This window comes from Astyanax mexicanus, chromosome 14, assembly GCF_023375975.1.
Source record: "Astyanax mexicanus isolate ESR-SI-001 chromosome 14, AstMex3_surface, whole genome shotgun sequence".
NCBI classification, from domain to species: domain Eukaryota; kingdom Metazoa; phylum Chordata; class Actinopteri; order Characiformes; family Acestrorhamphidae; genus Astyanax; species Astyanax mexicanus.
In genome coordinates, this window is record NC_064421.1 from 29439848 (window position 1) to 29460423 (window position 20576).

General features: G+C 38.6%; 1 protein-coding gene across 18 annotated transcripts in view; it reads left to right on the plus strand.

Annotated features, from left to right (window-relative positions):
- gphna (gephyrin a) overlaps window positions 1–20576 on the plus strand; it is a 56329-nt gene that overhangs the window by 15482 nt on the left and 20271 nt on the right. For 2 of the 18 annotated variants that reach the window (XM_022672798.2, XM_022672803.2), the window contains exons 4-12: window positions 483–611; window positions 1307–1401; window positions 2626–2692; window positions 3381–3653; window positions 5191–5310; window positions 6759–6890; window positions 12834–12875; window positions 15453–15527; window positions 18513–18575. In XM_022672798.2, coding sequence (XP_022528519.1) covers window positions 483–611; window positions 1307–1401; window positions 2626–2692; window positions 3381–3653; window positions 5191–5310; window positions 6759–6890; window positions 12834–12875; window positions 15453–15527; window positions 18513–18575 — 996 coding nt within the window. The remainder of the gene's footprint in view (window positions 1–482; window positions 612–1306; window positions 1402–2625; window positions 2693–3380; window positions 3654–5190; window positions 5311–6758; window positions 6891–12833; window positions 12876–15452; window positions 15528–18512; window positions 18576–20576) is intronic. The other 16 variants (XM_022672799.2, XM_022672808.2, XM_022672810.2 and 13 more) reach the window with 13 other exon arrangements.

Below are 20576 nucleotides of genomic sequence, written 5' to 3' on the forward strand. Positions count from 1 at the left end.
CACACACACACACACACACACACACACACACACATACACACACTTATACACACATACACACACACACACACACACACACATACAAACACTTATACACACATACACACACACACATACACACTCTCTCACCCTCACAAAGGCATATGCTATTTCTCATTGGGATCAGTGCCACCTAGTGGACAGTGTTAGTTATTGTTTAAACAGTAAAAACACAAAACATACAGACCTACAGGGTCACAGAACCTAAACCTACAAATTTGATTGATTGATTGATTGATTGTTTGAATGATTGATTGATTATTTGATTCATTGATTCATTGATTTGATAAACCATGTGATGTTGTCTCACTGTTTATGACTGTTTCGTTATTTACTAAAGTACCTCTATTGTACATTTTTGCTTACACTTTAAGTGTAACTTACAGTGTGTTTGTGTGTGTGTGATTGTGTGTATGTGTGTTTGTGTGTGTGTGTGTGTTTAGGAGACACTGGTTGACTGGTGTGATGAGAAAGAGCTCAATCTTATCCTGACCACTGGAGGAACTGGCTTCGCCCCACGTGATGTCACACCAGAGGTACATGGGGGCCCACCCGTTTGTGTTTGTGTCCATGTGAGTGTGTGCGCCCGGACCTTGATGTGCGTGTGGGTGTGTGTGCATGTGTATGTTTGGAGATATTAGGCCTTGATATTATAGGGTTTCAGTCACATTACTTTTTTGTGTAATATCACAAAAAAAATGATAACCGGTACCAATCACTCTGGGGTTGTTTCTTTACCTCGTAGATGTGTGAGATAGATAGTTGTGCTCTTAGGGTAATTTTGACTGGGTGCCACTTCTTGGCAGAGTAGCTACAGTTCTCATTTTTTTATTTTAGTAGACTGTTTGTCTTACTGTAGACTGATGAATTTCAAGAGTTTTATAATCACTTGTAACCCTTTTTAGCTTTCGGTAAATCAACCATTTTTCACAGTAGATCCTCTGAAGGCTTTCTTTAGAATCAGTATGAATTAAATTCGCATACGTCAGAATTGGACACTATTGTGTCAGATGTTTTTTTCTGATTTGTTTCAATTTTTCTGCATGTTTGTTTTCTCTATACATATGAATATGCATGTGTGGGTGCATGTCATGTCCAAGTGATGAATGTGCATGGCTCTTCCCAACAATACAGAAAAATACCAGCATTTAATTGTTAAAATATGATTTTTATCCTGATTAATCCAGAGTATTGTTGTGATTAATTCAATTAATTTTTAAAGAGATTGACAGCACTATTACTGTGTGTGTATCTGTTATTTCTGCAGGCCACTCGGGAGGTGATTGAGCGTGAAGCTCCAGGGATGGCCTTGGCCATGTTAATGGGCTCTCTAAATGTCACGCCGCTGGGCATGCTGTCCAGGTAAAACTCTCACCTGGAGGTGAACAGTGTATCTGTGTTTACAGCAGACCTGTAGACTCCAGTCACATGTTTGATGACTTATGATTTGGAATCAAACATTTGAAAAAAATTCACACCCTATTTTTTAAAATTAATTATTAACAAATGTGATAAATTAATAATTCTGAATAATGTAAATTGAGCATTTTGTATTGAGTACATGCTACTGTATCACAGTAACGGCAGCCACGCCCTCGACCATCAGCGCCTCCAGCCTAGCATGGTTAGTACGGTAATGCTAAAGCTGCTCCAGCAGTGCTAGCCGGGGTTAGCAGCAGGTCACAGGCCGATAATACTCACCCCTGAACGGCCAAACAGCCAGCGCTTAGCACAGTTGTCGGGCAATGCTAAAACTGCTCCAGCAGTGCTAGCCGGAGTTAGCAGGAAGCTACTGGCTGATAATTCTTACCTCTGAACAGCAAAAGAGCTAGTGCTTAGCGCGGTTAGCGGCTAATGCTAATACTAATACTGCTCCAGTCTAATACTGGAGAACTAAACTGAAACTCTTGTGTAACTCTGTACTTCAGCAGAGTAGTTTTACTGCTCCTTACAGCCTGACTGGTAAAATTTATACATAAGGGGCATTGACAATTTGTGGGGAAATTAAAGTGTAATAAAAGTGTGCCTTATAGTGCGAAAAATGCGGGTATGTTCTTTTTTAAATTAGACATTATTATTTGAACATTATTATTATTAAAAGTAGTAGTAATAGTATTAGACAAAGCTAAATGTACAAAGTAATTTCCAACAATAAAGTTCCTAGAGAGCTGAATCGGATGCTATTGAAGCTGAATCACAGAATATTTTTTTGACTGTTCAAATTATTTGTGTCTTTTGACACCACTAAATACAATATATTGAAATGTTTAAGTTTTTTTTCTAATTATTTTAGCTTTTGTTTACTTAGAAAATTCCAGTGTCTAAATATTTTTAATATTTATTGTCATTAGTAATTATTAGGCTTTTTTTTTTAAGTAATGTAAAAACCTTATGATTATACTGTGTTATCAATATATCAGGTCATGAAAGGGTCTTAAAATGACATTAAAATTTGTAATATTATTATTTTATTATATTTTTTATATATAGCAAAATATGCTGTTGCATAAAAGGAAAAAAAAACAATTACAAAACTACAGTTTAAAAATATTAATTGCATTTAATTAATTTAACTCTTCCCCGCAGGCCGGTGTGTGGAATCAGAGGCAAAACTCTCATCATTAATCTGCCTGGTAGCAAGAAGGGCTCTCAGGTAGGCGCAGTTTATGAATTCATATTTTTAGTTTTTTTTTGCTCCTGATCCAATCTGAGTCTCTTAACTTTCAGTGCTGAGTATTACACACTCTCTCACGTGCACTCTCACACACATTCTCTCAAACACAGACTCAGGAACAGACGTCCATCACCCTTTTCCTCAAGCTTATTAACGAGGCCTGTCAGGACGGTTTATGTGAGATGCCTCAGAGTGATTGAGTTAGGCTACGTATATTAGTCACGCACACACCTCTTATCTCCCATTCGCCTTGAAGAGCCAGCGCTGTCCAACCACATTAGAACTTTGGTTAAATTGGTGTCATTAGGTTGGCCTGAGTGTCATCCTAATATGACTTCTGGAGGAGATAACAGGTGCTCTCAGGCAGACTGATGCTAAGTACTGATGGTCCATAGATGGAACATCAGCACCATCAGCAGCCGGAGTCAGAGAGAGAGTACAATAGGTCATGCTGCTTCTCCATCAGCCGTCAGAGTCTGTGAGAGAGAGTACAGTAGTCCATGCTGCTTTTCCATCAGCAGCCGGAGTCTGAGAGAGAGTAAAGTCATGTCATGCTGCTTCTCTCTGGGTGAGTACAGTAGGTGGCACTCTCTCCTGTAATCACTCCTGTTGTCTGATGTTCTGTATGTGAGCTTGAGTTTGCTGAATGTTCTGTTTCTCCCTGCAGGAGTGCTTTCAGTTCATCTTGCCCGCCCTGCCCCACGCCATCGACCTGCTCCGTGACGCCGTGGTGAAGGTGAAGGAGGTGCACGATGCTCTGGAGGACCTGCCCTCACCTCCTCCGCCTCTTTCTCCTCCTCCCGTCACTAGTCCTCACAGGCACACTGAGGACAAGGGCGTCCAGTGTGAGGAGGAAGAGGAGGAGAAGAAGGACAGCGGCATCGCCTCCACAGAGGACAGCGGCTCCTCGCACATCACCGCCGCCGCCATCGCCGCAAAGGTGAAGCTGAGCTCGGCTAATGCACACTGCTGCTTGTTAAGGCGCTGTTATGCCACTTTCACACGACACGACTGGTTGTGCTGTAATCATCCTTCAAGGAGTCCTTCATTTATTGTGTTTTTTACACTACACGGCTGATTAGCGACACAGGGTGGCAAATTACATGTTTTTTTTTTATTGTGGGGAAATTGCTGATCCACCTGTCTACTCTCCAAAAAACCTTTATCAAAATAACTAAACTCACAGGGCAACTAGAGATTCCAAGCCAGAGAATCTCCAGAGAGGAGAATACCCACCTAAAGTGAGCCTAAAGTGAATGGGTTCATATAAAGCAACTGAGCAAAATCTGAGTTTATAAATCGCTGATCAATTTTATTCTACAATATGTACTTTTGTCCTCAACACAGAACTAAATATAAAAAATGATAAATCTTTTGATCTTTTACTGCTCTAGCTGTAATTTCAGAATCAGATCACCAACCAATTAGCACACAGTAGCAGAAATGCAGTGTCTTAACTGACTGAAACCTGTTTACTAAAAAAAAAACCCCTGAAATATACAGATTCACTTTCTTTGCTATTTTAAGTAAAATGCACTATTCTAATTTCTAAAATAAAGAAATACTAAGCACAAATAGTCAGTTTCTTTTTAAAATTATTTTCAAGTTTTTAACTTTTAGTTTTATTCACCCCCATTCGTAGATAACTCAATTGAGAGTGCCCTCTAGAGGTTAACAGTGACTTCAGTTTCTCTATAAAAGTCTGATTTTGAGTATCTGCCAATCTGATACTTTGCCAATGCAGAAAAAAAAAAATGCAAGTTGTCCATTAAGGTTATTGTTTTTATATATATATATATTTTAATATTGAAACAACAATATCAAAACAGCCAATTTTATCCAAAATATGTTTGTAAAAGTGTTATATTGTACTATTTTGCGCTTCTTAAAGGATAATAATTGTTTACTAAACATATTAATGGAAACACTAAATTTAAGGCATTTTTAATTACTTGAAATTTTGGTATTTAAATTACCCATTCAATTGATTTAAAAAAAATGGCTAAACTAAATTATATGTATATTAGTGGAGTTAGTCATTTAAAAATCACCACAATATTAAATAATTGGTTATTAAAATATTAATAAATAAGTAATCTGGATCTTTTTTCAACTGATTCCGATCCTTAAAATGATATGATTGGCCCTGATTTTCGATCACATGATCTGATCGAGGACGGATTTTTTTTATTGATATATTTAATTTTATTCCAATTTAATTGTGATTACATGAATTACTGTTATGGACACATTTGATTAAGCTATCAAGCTAAAGTTTCATATACGTGTTTCATGAGTCATTGTTTATTATTATTTTATTTTGGGAACTTATGCAGAAATAATCGCTTACTATTCGACTAATCTGAAAAACAAATCAACCGATTAGTCGAATATTAAGACCTGTTTGTGTGGAGCTTCACCCTGTACTTTTGTCCTTCAACATCAACATATGTTAACTTCTTCATCTTCATCATCAGAGTGTGACGTCCCATCCCAGCCATGCTGTTGTCATGTCTAAAGGTGGGCTTCCCCTGACTGGCATCACCCCCTCCACCACCACCCTCCCCTCTCATTTCACCTGCTCCTGTAGTGATAAGGTAGGTAGCACCCGCCCATCATTTCAGCCAGACACCCGCCTTTCACTTTCACTGCTCTCAATCAGGTCTGTCTGAAAGGACAACCAATAGGAGGGCTTTAGAGTGTAACACAAGGTGATAGCGGTGTGTGCAGTCAGATTTACTGTTCTTCAGATCAGCGTATTGGGTAGAATCTGTATCACGACACAAGGGTTACGATTCAGTATATTGCGATATATTGGAAGCACAGCGATATATTGGAATTGTTTCAGTCTCTATTTTTATTTATAAACTATGAGTAGAGAAAGTGTATTGTTTATTAGTGATGTCATCATACACGCTCAATCTGGAAACTATTAGCGGTTTTATTTAGTGATATACACGCAGTGTATCACTAATTCCTTCTGTTAAGATCACAATTATCTGTTTATATTTTTTGGTCTCTCTCTTGCACACATACACGCACACACACACATAAACCAATAGATTGGTATTTTTTTATTATAGTATAGTTTTATTTCATTGTGCCTTTCACCATATAATTCAGTTAGTTTTAATTTGTTTGTAGAATCTATGGGATGTGCCGGAGAAGACTTATGCTCCAAATCTCCACCATCAATACCATCAAGATTGTGAGGAGAAATTAGTGCGGCTCTGGACAGAAACAAATGTTGTGAGATTGTAGAAGCTTGTAGAAATGATGACACAGAGGATGAGTCCTATATTTAAAGATAAAAGCTGTTCAATCAAATATTAAAGTGTGTGTTTTTAGCCACATACCTATATGATACAATATGGCAATTTGACGTGGTGCAAATGTCGCTAATGTAGTTTTTATCACCAATATGGGTTTTTGAGTTCTGTACTGTAAGGCTGGAATGATAAATATATATATATATATATGTATATATTTCTAAATTGTATCCCATTTTCTCCCAATTTACAAAGCCAATTACCCAACCCACTCATCAGGACTCATTATAACCCCAACTAGCACATGCCTCCTCCGATACATGTGAAGTCAGCCACCGCCTCTTTTCGAACTACATTGCCTGTTTGCCAGCGCTCTTAAAGGAAAGTGCAGCGACTCGGTTCTGATACATCAGCTCACAGATCCCTTTGGGGTGATGTGGTAAGAGAGCGCCACGTACCCACCCAGAGAGAGCAAGGCCAATTGTCCTCTCTCAGGGCTCTGGCAGCCGATGGCAAGCTACATGAACAGGATTCGAACCGTTGTTCTCCTGATCATAGTGGCATAGTGTCGCTGTTTCTATGGTTTTGAAGTGATGGAGAAAACTAGGAATAGGAGCCACGCCCACAGGAAGCAGAGGTGGAGGGCATGGCAGAAATAATCACTGACTAATCGACTAATTGTAAAAAAAAATCAAAAATCAACAGTGTAGTCGAGTTGCAGCTCTATTATATGTACTGTATTTGTAACTTTTACCTCATTGTCTCTTTTTTCATAGATACCCGACTCAATCATTTCGCGGGGCGTTCAGGTGTTGCCCCGGGATACGGCGTCTCTCAGCACCACGCCCTCGGAGTCTCCACGTGCTCAGCAGTCCCGCCTCTCCACCGCCTCCTGCCCAACACCCAAAGTAAGACCCAGTAACTTTCCCATCATCCACCTTCCTCCTCCCACCCTGTCCCCAGGCTTAGCTCTGCCTCACTGCACATATACTGTGCTCTCCATAGATCAAACACCACCCGCCCCACCTCATTCGCTCCATCGACACCTGCCTCTAATTCATTCCATTACAGACAGCGGTGGTCGTGCCCCCTGAGCCAGGAGATCTGTGGTTCTTCTGACGGGTGGAGGTTCCAGCTTTATTGCCTTAAATTGTGTTTAATTAGTGCTGTTAACATTTAACGCAAGTTAAACATTGTACATAGTTTGGTGGCAGCTTCCTCACGGAATTACTAGTGTAATTAGGTTTCATTTAGCGATCTAAACAGAAGAAAAAAAGTAAAATAAAAAAATTTTACACCACAATTTTCAATGTGTTGCCACTACACATTTTATATTACGTTATTATTTAGTGACGTTAATGATGGTTTTATTTTATTTTTAAGTTTTCTATTTATGTCTAAACAATATAAGAGGAATATCCTGGAGTGCAGGAACAGTGTGTTCACTCCTCATTCTCCTTTTTTTTGTGACTTATTTTATTTTAACAGTTTTTGGAATTGTTTTGTTTAAATTCTCCTCCATTCTGACTTAACTCTGCTTATTCTGTGTCATCGTCACACTTTCATATCATTTGGCTTTTGGTACTGGTCTCAGCTAAGTTGGAGTAATTGATCAATGGTAGCACTCTCGATGCTAGCAGTCTCAATGCTAACAGTCTCGATGCTAGCAGTCTTATTTTTCTGTTTAGAAAGGCATTTCAGAAAAACATAAAAACATAAAGAGTTTCTTATTAAGAGTTTTAACATTGCCTAAAATTATTGAGCATCCATAACAAAACTATATACATCCAGGAAATACATTTGCATATCAGAAAATCCAGAGCATCGATCTAAGAAGAAAATGAATATAAATAATACATTTATACATAAAATAATATAGCCAGTCCTTATATTACCATAAACCATACTGTAGGGGAGTGTTGTACAGACTATGCAGGATGGCTAATCTGTGGACTTGGGGCTTGTTTTAAAATTCTAAAGATGTCAACATGAAAAATGCTTACTTCGGTCAGGTCAGTTTGTCACCCCTGTGACAGTCACAGGGGTCCCCAAACGTTTGCATGTGACTGTAAAGCTGGTGTCTGAATATTCTATTTAGGAACAGTGAATTAATGGTTTTATTTCTTGTGTATCGAATCATCACTCTTTTTAATCATGAACTGCTGCTTGTGCTGCTGAGCTGAGTGAGTGCAGGCTGCTGGATGTCGGTATGATTCTCAGGGTGCCTGAGTGTGTTGGCAGTGTGTTTATAAGGGGATGTAAGACAGACAGGTCTGAGAGACAGACAGCGTTTGGCGAAACGTGGATAGAGTAGACTGGATCTGTAATTATGAGTGCAGTCCATCCCTCTGTTTCAGCAGGAGTGTAAACCCTAGGCACACTCTCTTAAGTAAAGTGTGCGTATCTCTCTCTCTCTCTCTCTATCGCTCTTCCTCTCTCTTCTTCTCTCTCTTTCTCTCTCTCTCTCTGTCTCAATGTCAATTTCCATTTAGAATAGCTTTATTGGCATGAATTGCAATTACCAACTTTTGCCAAATTATTAAAAGTACTTTAATATACAAAAAGTAAAAAATAACAATAAATATAAAAAATATACATTAACATACCTTACATATAAAAGTAAATCATATATAGATATAAAAATAGATACATGAATAAGATATCCATAACAGTGTTATTAGTTGTAATTATTTAAAAAGAGTTGTGATTAGACAGTTTAAGCAGATTTCTGTGATGATGTAGAGCAGAGACGTATTTGGCCGATAGCGTTATGGTCATCTGGTTATGTGTATCTACCCCCCCTCTATCTTTCTCTCTCTCTCTCTCTCTTCCTCGCTCTCTCTCTCTCTCTCTCTCTCTCTTGTTCATGAGTCCGAGTGAGTGTGTGTTTGTGTGAGACAGCTGTTCTCTGTGGATCAGGATAAAGCATGGTAAGCGCTTGCTTGTTCTTTTCCAATGCGGAGCTTAATTATTATCAGCATCCTGGTAATTGTTTTTATTATATTTTGTGTGTGTGTGTGTGTGTAAGCAAGCATGCATTTTTAGTGTGTTTAGTGTGTTTGTATTTAATTAGGGTCGGTGTGAGCTGTGGGAGTGGGTTGAGGGGGTTCGTGGCAGGGACGGGAGCAGCTTTTTTGGGATAAATTTGGGATAAATTTGTCAGTAGTTTATAGAATAAATTCCATTATTAATTTCATTCAATCATTTACCAGAAAAATAGTAAAATCAAAGAAACTGGAGAAACTGATCATTCTAATGTGGTCTTTTTTCCTGATTTGTATAAATAGGGGATGAGTGAGAGGTGTGTGTGTGTGTGTGTGTGTGTAGCTTTGTTTTCTGATGTTTTATTTCATTTGCATGTTTATCTGTTAAAGGTTTCAGCTCTTCAAACTAATTTAAATATTAGTCAAAGACAACCCAAGTAATAAAAAATGCAGTTTTTAAATGAATGTTTTTATTAGTAAGGGTGGCACAATTAAGTTATATGTTTAGGGGTCAAACACTTTTTTTTACACAAGACTAGATTGGTTTGGATTTTTTTTTCCTTTAACAAATAAAATCATCAATTAAAAAGTGCTTTTTACATTTACAGCTTATGTTGGTCTGATATAATTTGTTTTATAAACAGAAATACATCAGTATATAAAAAAGCAAAAAAATATAAAAATATCTAAAAGGAGCAATATAGTGTGTGTGTGCATGTGTGTGTGTGTGTGTGTGTGTGTGTGTGTGTACGTAAGTAATGCTAGACTGAGTTCTACTATGTGTAAAAGAAGTGATGGCTAACTTGTGAAGACCCCTGGAGGTGTGTGTGTGTTTTAGTGTGTGTTTTGCGTGTGTGTATTCATGCTTACTGGGGCATGTGCAACCACTAGTGCAGGGCAGGCGGAGTGGTGGGTCAGGCTGTGCCCGTGAGGGGGCTTTAGTTACACATTCGGATGAAAGAGGCAGTAAAAGCTGAAGCTATTGTTGAGGAGAAATAGAGCGAGATAACTGAAGAAGAAAAAAACAGCTCCTTAGCACTTTATCTAAAAATGTTTTAAAAAATTCCGTCCTGGGGAGCTGGGGTCCTGGCGCTTTCCTCCGAGCATGCTGGCCACCCAGTGATGCTGCATCCTCAGCAGCTGGAAAAGAGGCGGAGACTTCACATGTATTAGAAAAGACATTTACGCATCCTCACCCTCCCAGTGTCCGCGGCATTGCTAGTGATAGGGGTTAAATAGTCTTTCAAATTAGGAAGAAAAACAGATTTAAATTTGTAAAAAATAATTTAATATATAATATATACATGAAAAAAAGGGGACTAACCTGTGAGGGGAGGTGGGCTTGTTTCTGGCAGTTCTTCTGTTTTATATGCAGTATGTGTGTGTTGTGCATCCATTTCTAATGTTCCACAATTCTCAGTTTTTCTTTAAAATCTCATCCACCCCATACTAACCCATTCTCCATCTAACACCACCCTACAGCCCAGCTCCACCTCCCACTGACCTGCAGCAATATTCACATATTCACTGCACAAAATCTGAGCGTAATTTCAGTTGATATGATATGATATTTTAATATGGATATGAACAGTGTAAAGCAGGGGTGTCCAAACTTTTTTTGTTGGGGGCCAGAAGGAGAAATATATTTGAAGTCACGGGCCACAGACTCTGTAATAAAACAAATTATGAAATATACCACTTTAAATAATACTTTTTTCCTGATTATTTCATTTACACACCGTTTTACTTGACTTACTATCTTTATCTTTGACAGTGTTGTATAAACTAAGATTTTTCAAATTAATGTTTAATTTCATGATGTCTTTTAATATTAAACTCCTTAATCACGGCAACTTTTAGACTCTTTGGCCCGTTTTTCTGTGCTAGAAATGTGCACTCTCTCCGCTTTTAGACTCTTTGGCCCGTTTTTCTGTGCTAGAAATGTGCACCCTATCTGCTTTTAGACTCTTTGGCACGTTTTTCTGCCCTAGAAATGCGCACTCTTTCCGCTTTTAGACTCTTTGGCCCGTTTTTCTGCCCTATAAATGACACTCTCCGCTTTTAGACTCTTTGGCCCGATGTTCTACGCTAGAAATGCGCACCCTCTCTGCTTTTAGACTCTTTGGCCCGATGTTCTACGCTAGAAATGCGCACCCTCTCTGCTTTTAGACTCTTTTGCCCCGTTTTTAAACCTGCTTAACAGCGGGCCAACTTTCATTCTATTTCTAAAATACCTCGCGGGCCACTCCAAAAAAGAAAACGGGCCACAAATGGCCCGTGGGCCGTAGTTTGGACACCCCTGCTGTAAAGCCTGTGGTGCAGCTACATCATCACACACTGACACTGCCAGCCTACAGTATCTACAGTGTTCTGCTGTTCATGCTCAGCTTGAATGCAGTGAACTGTGAGCAGCTCCCTGTAATGAACATCAGTCAGTCAGGAACAGATGGTGTAAATACTGTACATCTCTGGGTGGTGTTGGTATCTGGCTTTTGCTTTTTGCATGGCAGAGTTTTAACATGCACATGTAGATGGAGGACGAACTGTGTTCACTGACTATGGTTTTCTGAAGTGTTCCTGAGCCCATGTGTTAATTAATACCCTTTACAGAATGATGTGGGTTTTAATGCAGTGTCGTCTGAGGGGTCGAAAGTCACGCTTGTTCAGTGTTGGTTTTCTTTTTTGCAAAGATTTCTCCAGATTCTCTGAATCTTTTGATGATATTATGGGCTGTAGATGATGAAATCCCTAAAATCCATGCAGTTGCAGGTTGAGAAACGTTCATTGTTCTTAAACGTTTGGACTGTTTGCTCACGTAGTTGTTTATAGAGTGATTAACCTCGCCAAATCTTTCAGGGACCCAATCATGACCCTCATCTGTTTCCAATTAACCTGTTCACCTGTGGAATGTTCCAAACAGGTGTTTTTTTGAGCATTTCTCAGATTTCCCAGTCTTTTGTTTCCCCTGTCCAAAACTTCTTTAGAACATGTTGCAGCATCAAATTTGAAATAATTGAATATTTGCAGTTTATCAGTTTAAATATTAATATCTTGTCTTTGTAAAACCATCATATTTTGTTTTTATTTCAGTTTTACACAGCAACTTCACTGGAATTACCCAATTTGACTGGAATTGGAGTTGTAAAAGACTAAGTTTACATTACCAGGCTGAAGTGACTCAAATCTGCTTTTTTTTTTAGTCACTTTCATAAGTGGTTCTAAATCGGATACGCATCTGATCCAAGGAGATGCGACGTGAATGTGAATGGTCCAATTGGAATTCATGCATCTTTTACACATGCACTACGTGCTTTCACTCTCGTACCCGCACATCTCTTGGTCCAGCTGTTTACTCTCCACTCCAGCAAAAGATGCTCCACATATGAGATGCTAACTCATCCATTTCCCTTTATAAAGCTACGAGTCGTATCTCAAATATGATGTTTTTTTGTTGTTGGTGGAGAAGGCGACGTTTATACATGGATCAATGTGCACATGTGAGGCGTTTTAGAGACAGATTTGTTTACATTACACACAGATACAGGTTACTTACATTTGTGAATGTGAACCCCTTAAGATCGGATTTGAACCATGTGGCTTGTAATGTGAATGTAGCGTTAGATATTTAAATCAGATTTAGGCCAGTTTTACCTGCTGTTTGAGCGTAGCCTCTGAGTGCCAGTAGAGGGCAGTGTATCGCTAACAGAACTCTTGCGTTTGAGTGTGTCTGTGGAACTCGTGGTGAGCTGTAGTCTTCCGCTGTTTGTGTATCTATCCCCCTATTCCTCCACCAGCCTGTGTTAACCCTTCTCTTTTCCCTCTCTCTCTCCTTCTCTCTGTGTCTCTTGCCCTCTGTTCCTGCCCCAGGCGAGGCTCACCTCCTGCTCATCCACCTGTTGTGTCACACAGGTACTCCAGCGCTGCAGGTGGAAGTTGCACATTTACCCTTTTTTTTTTTTTTTTTTTAGAATCATCTTTCTTCCAGCCATCCTGACGAGTTCCTTATTAGGGTTGCAGTGATTATTTGACCTAATGAACAATGCCTATTATAAGATCAGTCAACTCTAAATTACAGTATTGACTAATCATACATTTATAGCAGCACCGCACTACACACACTCAGTTTACACTCAACTAGATCACCAACAGTGCCCAAACAGAACATATTTACTCAGTAAACATTAGAACCTTTGGCATTTAATCTGCTTCTGGGCATTAGTTTCTATTGTTCTGAAGTGATAAAGAAAGCTAGGAACAGGAGCCATGCTTAGAGCTGGGTTTAGTTTGAAAATGTTTGATACCTTTATCTAAATTGTTACCGAAAAATACAAGAAGCGATAATTATTCTCACACAATGTATTTATTTAATAGTAATCTCTCTCCATCTTTCTGGATTTTGTTGAAACAGAAACAATGAGCGTGTTTGTGGAGCTTTACTAAGAACAATAAAAGCAGTATTACTTGTATTTACTATATATTTTTTTCTTTAATCATACTGCTGAATGCAGTTCAGTTTTTCTGTGTTCTTTTTAAAAAATATCAGCATTAGATCGGCAAAATTAAATTATATTTTTATTAGTAGTGTCAAAACTTGTAAAACGTATTATAATCATGAATGTATTTATCTGTATTATTATGAGGGGACAGGAATAATAGTGTAGTAGAGAGAGAGTGAGAGAGAGAGAGTGTGACGATGTGTCGACAGTTTGAAGGAAAAAAAAAGTGTGGATGAATCTTTAGAAGTAGAGTCAGACTTTAGAGCACTTCAACTTGTTTACCTCGCTGTGTGCACTCTTCCCATTTGGCATATTTATGTGCAGGACTGTGAAGCTGGTCTTGGATCAGATTATAGGGGCAGCTTTCATTATCTCCTGCTTCAGCATGCTCCATCTCATCCCCACCACCACTGCCTTACCCATAATGCATCTGTGCACACGCTTACATGCCCATCACTCCGACACTGTGGGTTTTGTCAGTCATTTTTATATTTCTATGTTTGTGCTTTTAAGCAGGCAGATATATCCGGAATTACTGATCCCTCTGTGTACAACTACAGCTAATTACAGTAAAGGTAAACAAAAAAAATGGATACGTGCCATATGTCATGGGACAGAATCAAAATTTTTGTGTCCTATCACTTCTGCCATGTCTTGAGGAAGCTGAAGAGCACTGCACTGGCCTGTGGGACATGTGGGTAGGGTCTCCTGCATTGAATTTGGTGTGGGTAGTAATACTAAAAGTGATTTGGTAGCTTTTGGCTAAAATGAATCAACCCTAACCCCGCCCACATTTCCCACAGGTCAGTGCAGCGTTCTTTAACCTTTGTGGAACTTGACATATAATTAAAGGCACTCAAACTAGTATTATATTTTTTTTACTGTATATATAGTATGTATAGGTACCTCCTTGTCTACCTGACATCATCAGTCTTTAGATGACCAAAGTACATGTACTAGAAATATACTTATATGCTCTGGAAAAAAATAAGAGACCACTTTAGTTTCTGAATCAGTTTCTCTAATTTTACTATTTATAGGTATATGTTAGGTATATGAGTAAAATGAACATTTTATTATTTGCAAAAATGAGAAATGCCTGAAATAAATAAAAAGATTTACAGCTTTCAGACCTTAAATAATGCAAAGAAAACAAGTTCATATTCGTAAAGTTTTAGGAGTTCAGAATTCAATATTTGGTGGAATAATCCTGGTTTTATTCACAGTTTTCATGCATCTTGGCATGTTCTTCTCCACCAGTCTTACACACTGCTTTTGAATACCTTTATGCTACTCCTGATGCAAAAAATCAAGCAGTTCAGCTTGGTTTGATGGCTTGTGATCATCCATCTTCCTCTTGATTATATTATATTTCAGTGGTTTTCAGTTTGGTAAAATCCAAAAAAACTTATTTTTTTCCAGAGCAGTATATATACATACACACACACACACACACACACACACACACACAAACATGCAGAAGCAGCAAGGCTAGCTTTGATGCTGTGATCAGAGCCCTGGCTATAGTAGAATTCGATGTAATATTGCCAGCGTTGTGTTTTTTTGTGCTGTTTACTCCGTTGTTCCATCAGCTGTTTTCTAGCAATTTCAGTAGATTTGTTGCAGGAGTTGCTGAAGTCATTACTTTCTGCCTGATTCCCCACTCATTTTTCATCTCTGCCTTTGCAGATCTATTATGTGTGTGTGTGTGTGTGTGTGTGTGTGTGTGATGCTGTGCAGCTGTGTGTGTCTGTTGGGTATGGATGTTTGAGCGCAGGTGATTCTGATCACTCTAATCACAAATGTATCTCTACTATTTACCTTAGTGCTACTGTAATACTACAGTCCAGTCAGTAGTTCTGCTCTAAGCAGGTGTAGGTGCGGATGTGGGTGTAGGTACGGGTGGGGATGTAGGTGTAGTTTCGGGTGTGTGGGTGTGAGAATAGGTGCGGGTATACGGAGTGAGTTACTGTCCTATGGCTTTCTCCAGGCTTCACGGAGAGAGTTCAGGGCGCACTTGGATGAGGTCGTCACGCTCAAGTCAAGGTACTCTACCTTGGACCAGGTAAACAGCTCTACTTCTGCATATAGAACACACACACACACACACACACACACACAGTACACCCACACAAAGTACACACACAGTATACACACACACACACCAATGTTCATTATTAATATTTTCAGTTCTGCTGGTAGATAGTAGTACACATCTTTGGCGTCCGAACTGAACCTCAGACTGGTACTTCATCCAGCACGTGTGAATAATGAATTCTTTACTGGTCTTCACCAGTCACTCCATCTTCATTTCACTCGTACTGACCCGCCGGGCCCTGAGCGGCTGTGTGTGCGTATGAATACGTATCTGTGGGTGAAGGAAAGTATGCATGGATCTGCACAGCTTCGGAGCATCATCCTCTCTGGTTTGAAGGAGTTTGAATAGCAGTGTAGACAGATCTATTATTTGTATTATTTGCATTGTGTTTTTTCTTTATTCGTTGGTCATTATTAGTGATTATGTGTGAGTGATTCTAATCATAAAATTACCTCAGTAGGGCTATTTTAGTCTTACATTTTCCTCAGTTCTGCTCTATAATGAAGTGTGGGTGCGTGTTGGATATGGGCGATTCTATTTATGAATTAACCTTTACTTCTTATTTTCTTATTTTATCTTTGAAAGTTGTACCATTTTTCATTCATCTATCCAATCATTCATCTTTCCATTCCATCTGTCCATCCATCTATTCTTTTTCCTCTATCCTTCATGCCCATGTAACGTTCTTTGGTGAAGAAAAAAACATGATAGCTGTGGTTCTCCTGTGCTGTGGCGGCCGTATCGTACCCTGGCACCTCAGAGACAAATACAGACACACACATGAACATTGTACAAACATCATATAAAAACAAAGTATGAACATTACACGCATCACGTTCTGGACCAGTACACCGTGTGCTGTTTAGTCCTGCTTGCTGGTCCTGTGCTCTACCTTCTTTTGCTTGTTCGTATGTTTCTTTGCTGGCACCACCAGTACCTCAGCACATGACCACACCTCCAACTCGTTTCCTGTCCTGAACCGGACCCACCCCTTTTTCTGTTGCGGCCTCAGCTCTGTCTCTCATTAACCCTTTAACTCCCTCAGCATAAAAAGCAATAAATTAACAATAAAAATAAAACTTTATAAATACAGCTCTGGAAATGAATAAGATACCACATTAAAGTGACAAGTTTCTTTGAATTTACCAAATTGAAAACCTCTGGAATATAATCAAGAGGAAGATGGATGATCACAAGCAATCAAACCAAGCAATCTGCTTAAATCTTTGAATTTTCTTTTTTCTTTGCATCAGGAGTGGCATAAAGTTATCAAAAATCAGTGTATAAGACTGGGGGAGGAGAAAATGCCAAGATGCATAAAACTGTGATTAAAAAACAGGGTTATTCCACCAAATATTGATTTCTGAACTCCTAAAACTTTATGAATATACTTGCTTTCTTTGCATTAATTATTTTTTTTGCATAATTTCTTTGCATTATTATCTGAGCTCTGCATCTTTTTTTATTATTTCAGATATTTCTCATTTTCTGCAAACAATGTTCTAAATTACAATATTTTTATTCTAAATTTTGGGTGAAATGTTGTTGTACTCAAATATATACCTATAAGTAGCAAAATCAGAGAAACTGATTCAGAAACTGAAGTGATCTCTTAATTTGTTCCAGAGCTGTATATATAAATTTTTTGTTTAGGCTAATAATAAAAACGATTATTTTTTCATACTTAGTGAATTGTGTGTTGTATAAAGTAGGGCTGCAACAAATTATTATTATTAAGGCGCACCATCAATGAACATCTATTTTTTGGTCTATTTTTACACACATACCAGATTATAAACCACATTTAAGAGATAATAATAGGGAACAAGGGTGTCTCTATTTTTTCCCTTATAATTTAGCAGGTCTCGCTGCTGGGGGCACCTAAGTAAATAAAAACTGTAATTCTTAAAAAAAACAAAACATTTTCAAGTCAAACAAGTGCTGGATATTAATCTACACAGATTTCTCTCCTGAAAAAGGGTTTGTTTGGGTGAGTAAAGCGCTTCTGTTTATTTACAGTAAGCTTAGATTTCCTTAGAATACTTTTAGCAGCACAGCAGCAGCAGCGCTAACTGCCATTAGCAGTGCTTAGCATTACAAAATGCCACCCAACAGAGCTACACTGAGAAACCCTGGGTGTTCCAGTAAGCCAGGGTGCTATCAGCTAGCAACTCGTCACATGTAGCTTGTTTTAACATTGTAAGCACTCAGACTACAGTCTAATATACTCATCTGTGAATGATGAAAGAGCTAGCACTGTGGTTAGCGGCTAATGCTAATGCTGCTCCAGGCTTGGTACTGGAGAAAAACTTCACTGAAACTCGTTTATAATGCTGTACTTCAGCGGAGTGGTATTACTGCTTCTTACAACCTGGCTGGTATAATTCATACATAAAGTGCACTGGATTATAAGGCACACTGACGATTTTTGGGAAAATGAAAGGATCTTAAGTGTGCCTTACAGTGTGGAAAAATATGCTAATCTGATTTCTTGTTTTTTCAGTTAGTCACCGATTATTGCTGCCATGTCCTCCCTTTCTTTAAAAAGATAGAAAAAGCTAAAGGTGCAGGAGGTGTTTAAATGTGAGATGTTGTGATATTTAGTGAGTAAATATAAAATCTGTTATGTTTGAGCACTTTTGGAGACACAGACTGAGTTGAACATAAACTGGATGAGTGAGGTCATGTTACACATTACCCATTAAACGACAATTTTTTTAGAATTAACATCTTCAGTTCAGTATGAACTAATCGTTGCAGCCCTACAGTTGAGTGGAAGTGAAAGGGTTAGGTGAGCTTGTGCTGTATGAAGTTAGCGAGTGCTGAGTCTAAATGCATTGAACTTCTTCTTGCTTTTTTACCTTTTTTGCTTTTTTTTTTCCAAGTCTCTTCTTTGCTCTGTGTCTTGTAAACAAACACTCCCCTCCTTTTTGTTTCTGTCCATTACTGAAGCTCCACTCTAGGCTGGAGGGGCTCAGGGCCGATCGCAGGAGCCATAGGACCTACGACTCGCGAGTAACTATTCCCCACCCAGAAACCCAACAAACAAAACTACAAAAACCTCACAAAAACGGAGCTGCTTCCATCCGCAAACTGGCTCAAACTCCTCGCTTACTCTCTCTCTCTCTGTATCTCTCTCTTCCTTTTTTCATCTATTTATCTATCTATCTATCTATCTATCTATCTATCTATCTATCTATCTATCTATCTATCTATCTATCTATCTATCTATCCATCTATCTATCTATCTCGTGCTGCTGTCACTTGCTCTCCTCTCTGTAGAAACCGCTCTAACTCTTTTTTTTTTTTCGTTAGCCGTACGTTGGTGTCAGAACCTCTTGTGGATGTTGGGTTTTGTTCCGTTGTTTGTTTGTGTTTTTTTCTTTTTTGCCTCTTTTTGAGTTTGACTTTATTTCAAGATTTTGATTCCATTTAGATTCAGCGTCTCTCGCCCTTTGCTTCTTCTGTGTGAGCTGTGCCTCATCGCTCCCTCTTTCTCTCTCTCTCTCGCTCTCTTTCTTTCTCTCTCTTGAATTCCTCTCCTCACTTCTCTCTTTCTCTCTCTCTCTCAGTGCTGGATGTTGATGTTGAGTGGTTGTTGTGTTGGTGCTAGTCTGTCGTTTCTGGATTGTGAGTAGAGAAGGTTTCAGGACCCTTGCCTGTACGTCGCTCCCTGTAGGCCGGGGTTTCATTATTACAGAGTTAGGCTGCAACTAATGATTAGTTTCGTGATCAACTACTCTGATGATTATTGTTTCAATTAGTTAACTATTCTGTCAGAGTCACTTTGTGTAGTGCAGTGTTGTTATTATTAAAAAATTAACGATTAATCAAAACTGAAATTTGGAGTTTGGACCAATTTCAGTAATCGACGTTGTGGATTATATTGACATCGGTTTTTTTCCTGTTCTAAAGGTAAAACTGAAAGCTTTCTGCTTAACTCAAATATAATTTTCTCAAACAAATTATTCAAGAATTATGGATTCCTTAATCCGTAAATCCATAACCAATCGCGCTAGAGGTGCGAATGTCTTTCAGAGAGTTAGAGAGGAGTCAGCCCTCCTGTAGACCCTTGGCCTAAGGGAGCATCATTATATCAATATATAATGTCAATATCAATATACTTGACCTTTATATTTTAATGATTTGTCTGTTACTGTTTGAATGCTTAGTTGACTTTGCTGTTATTATTATTATTACCTGAATAATTGATCAGCTAATAAACAATATGGAAACCGCTCACAATCAAGACCAATAACATGGAATATAAAAACGATTGAGCTTTAACAGAGCCTCTAACCTGCACACACTCTGGCTCAGTACTCTCCCATAAGTGTCCCATTACTCTCAGCTTGGATTCTGAGATAATTTTTAACAGGGCTGTCACAATTACAATTATTAATTACACTCAGCTTGAAAAAAAAAAAAAAAGATAGAACATATATAAGTTATCAATGTTGAAATGATGTTGCGTTGCCTTTATGACCTGAAGACTTTTTATACTTTTCTTCGGCTGTAGTGTTATAAGATAAATCATAAATGACTTTATAATCGTTATCTCCATATGAAGTGAGGTAGAGGTCCATAGTGGACTCTCATACTGACTACTTTGTAGCTTGGAAAAATGAGGCAGAGTTAGAGTGAGGTAGAGGTTCATAGTGAATGCTCATACCCAACGACTTTGTAGTCAAGAAAAAAATAAGGCAAAGTGAGGTAGAGCAAGATGCATTAACATAATGATCTGTAGATATAATAATTTATACAGTATAATCAATCGTGACAGCCCTAGTTCTGCAACAGCATGTATCTCCGAAAGCAGCATCCGCCCTGTACAGTGGCAGCATGGTGATAATGATAATAATGGTGGTAGGACTGGAATCGTGTGTTTTGAGCTGGTTTTCTTTTGGTTGCTGTGTGTGGATGTTTAGATGACCGTCCTGAAGCCAGTCAGTGGAATGCTACTGTCCTGGATGAAGGATTTCGTTTGGGCTCTCACTCCGTCTCTTTTTCCTCTCC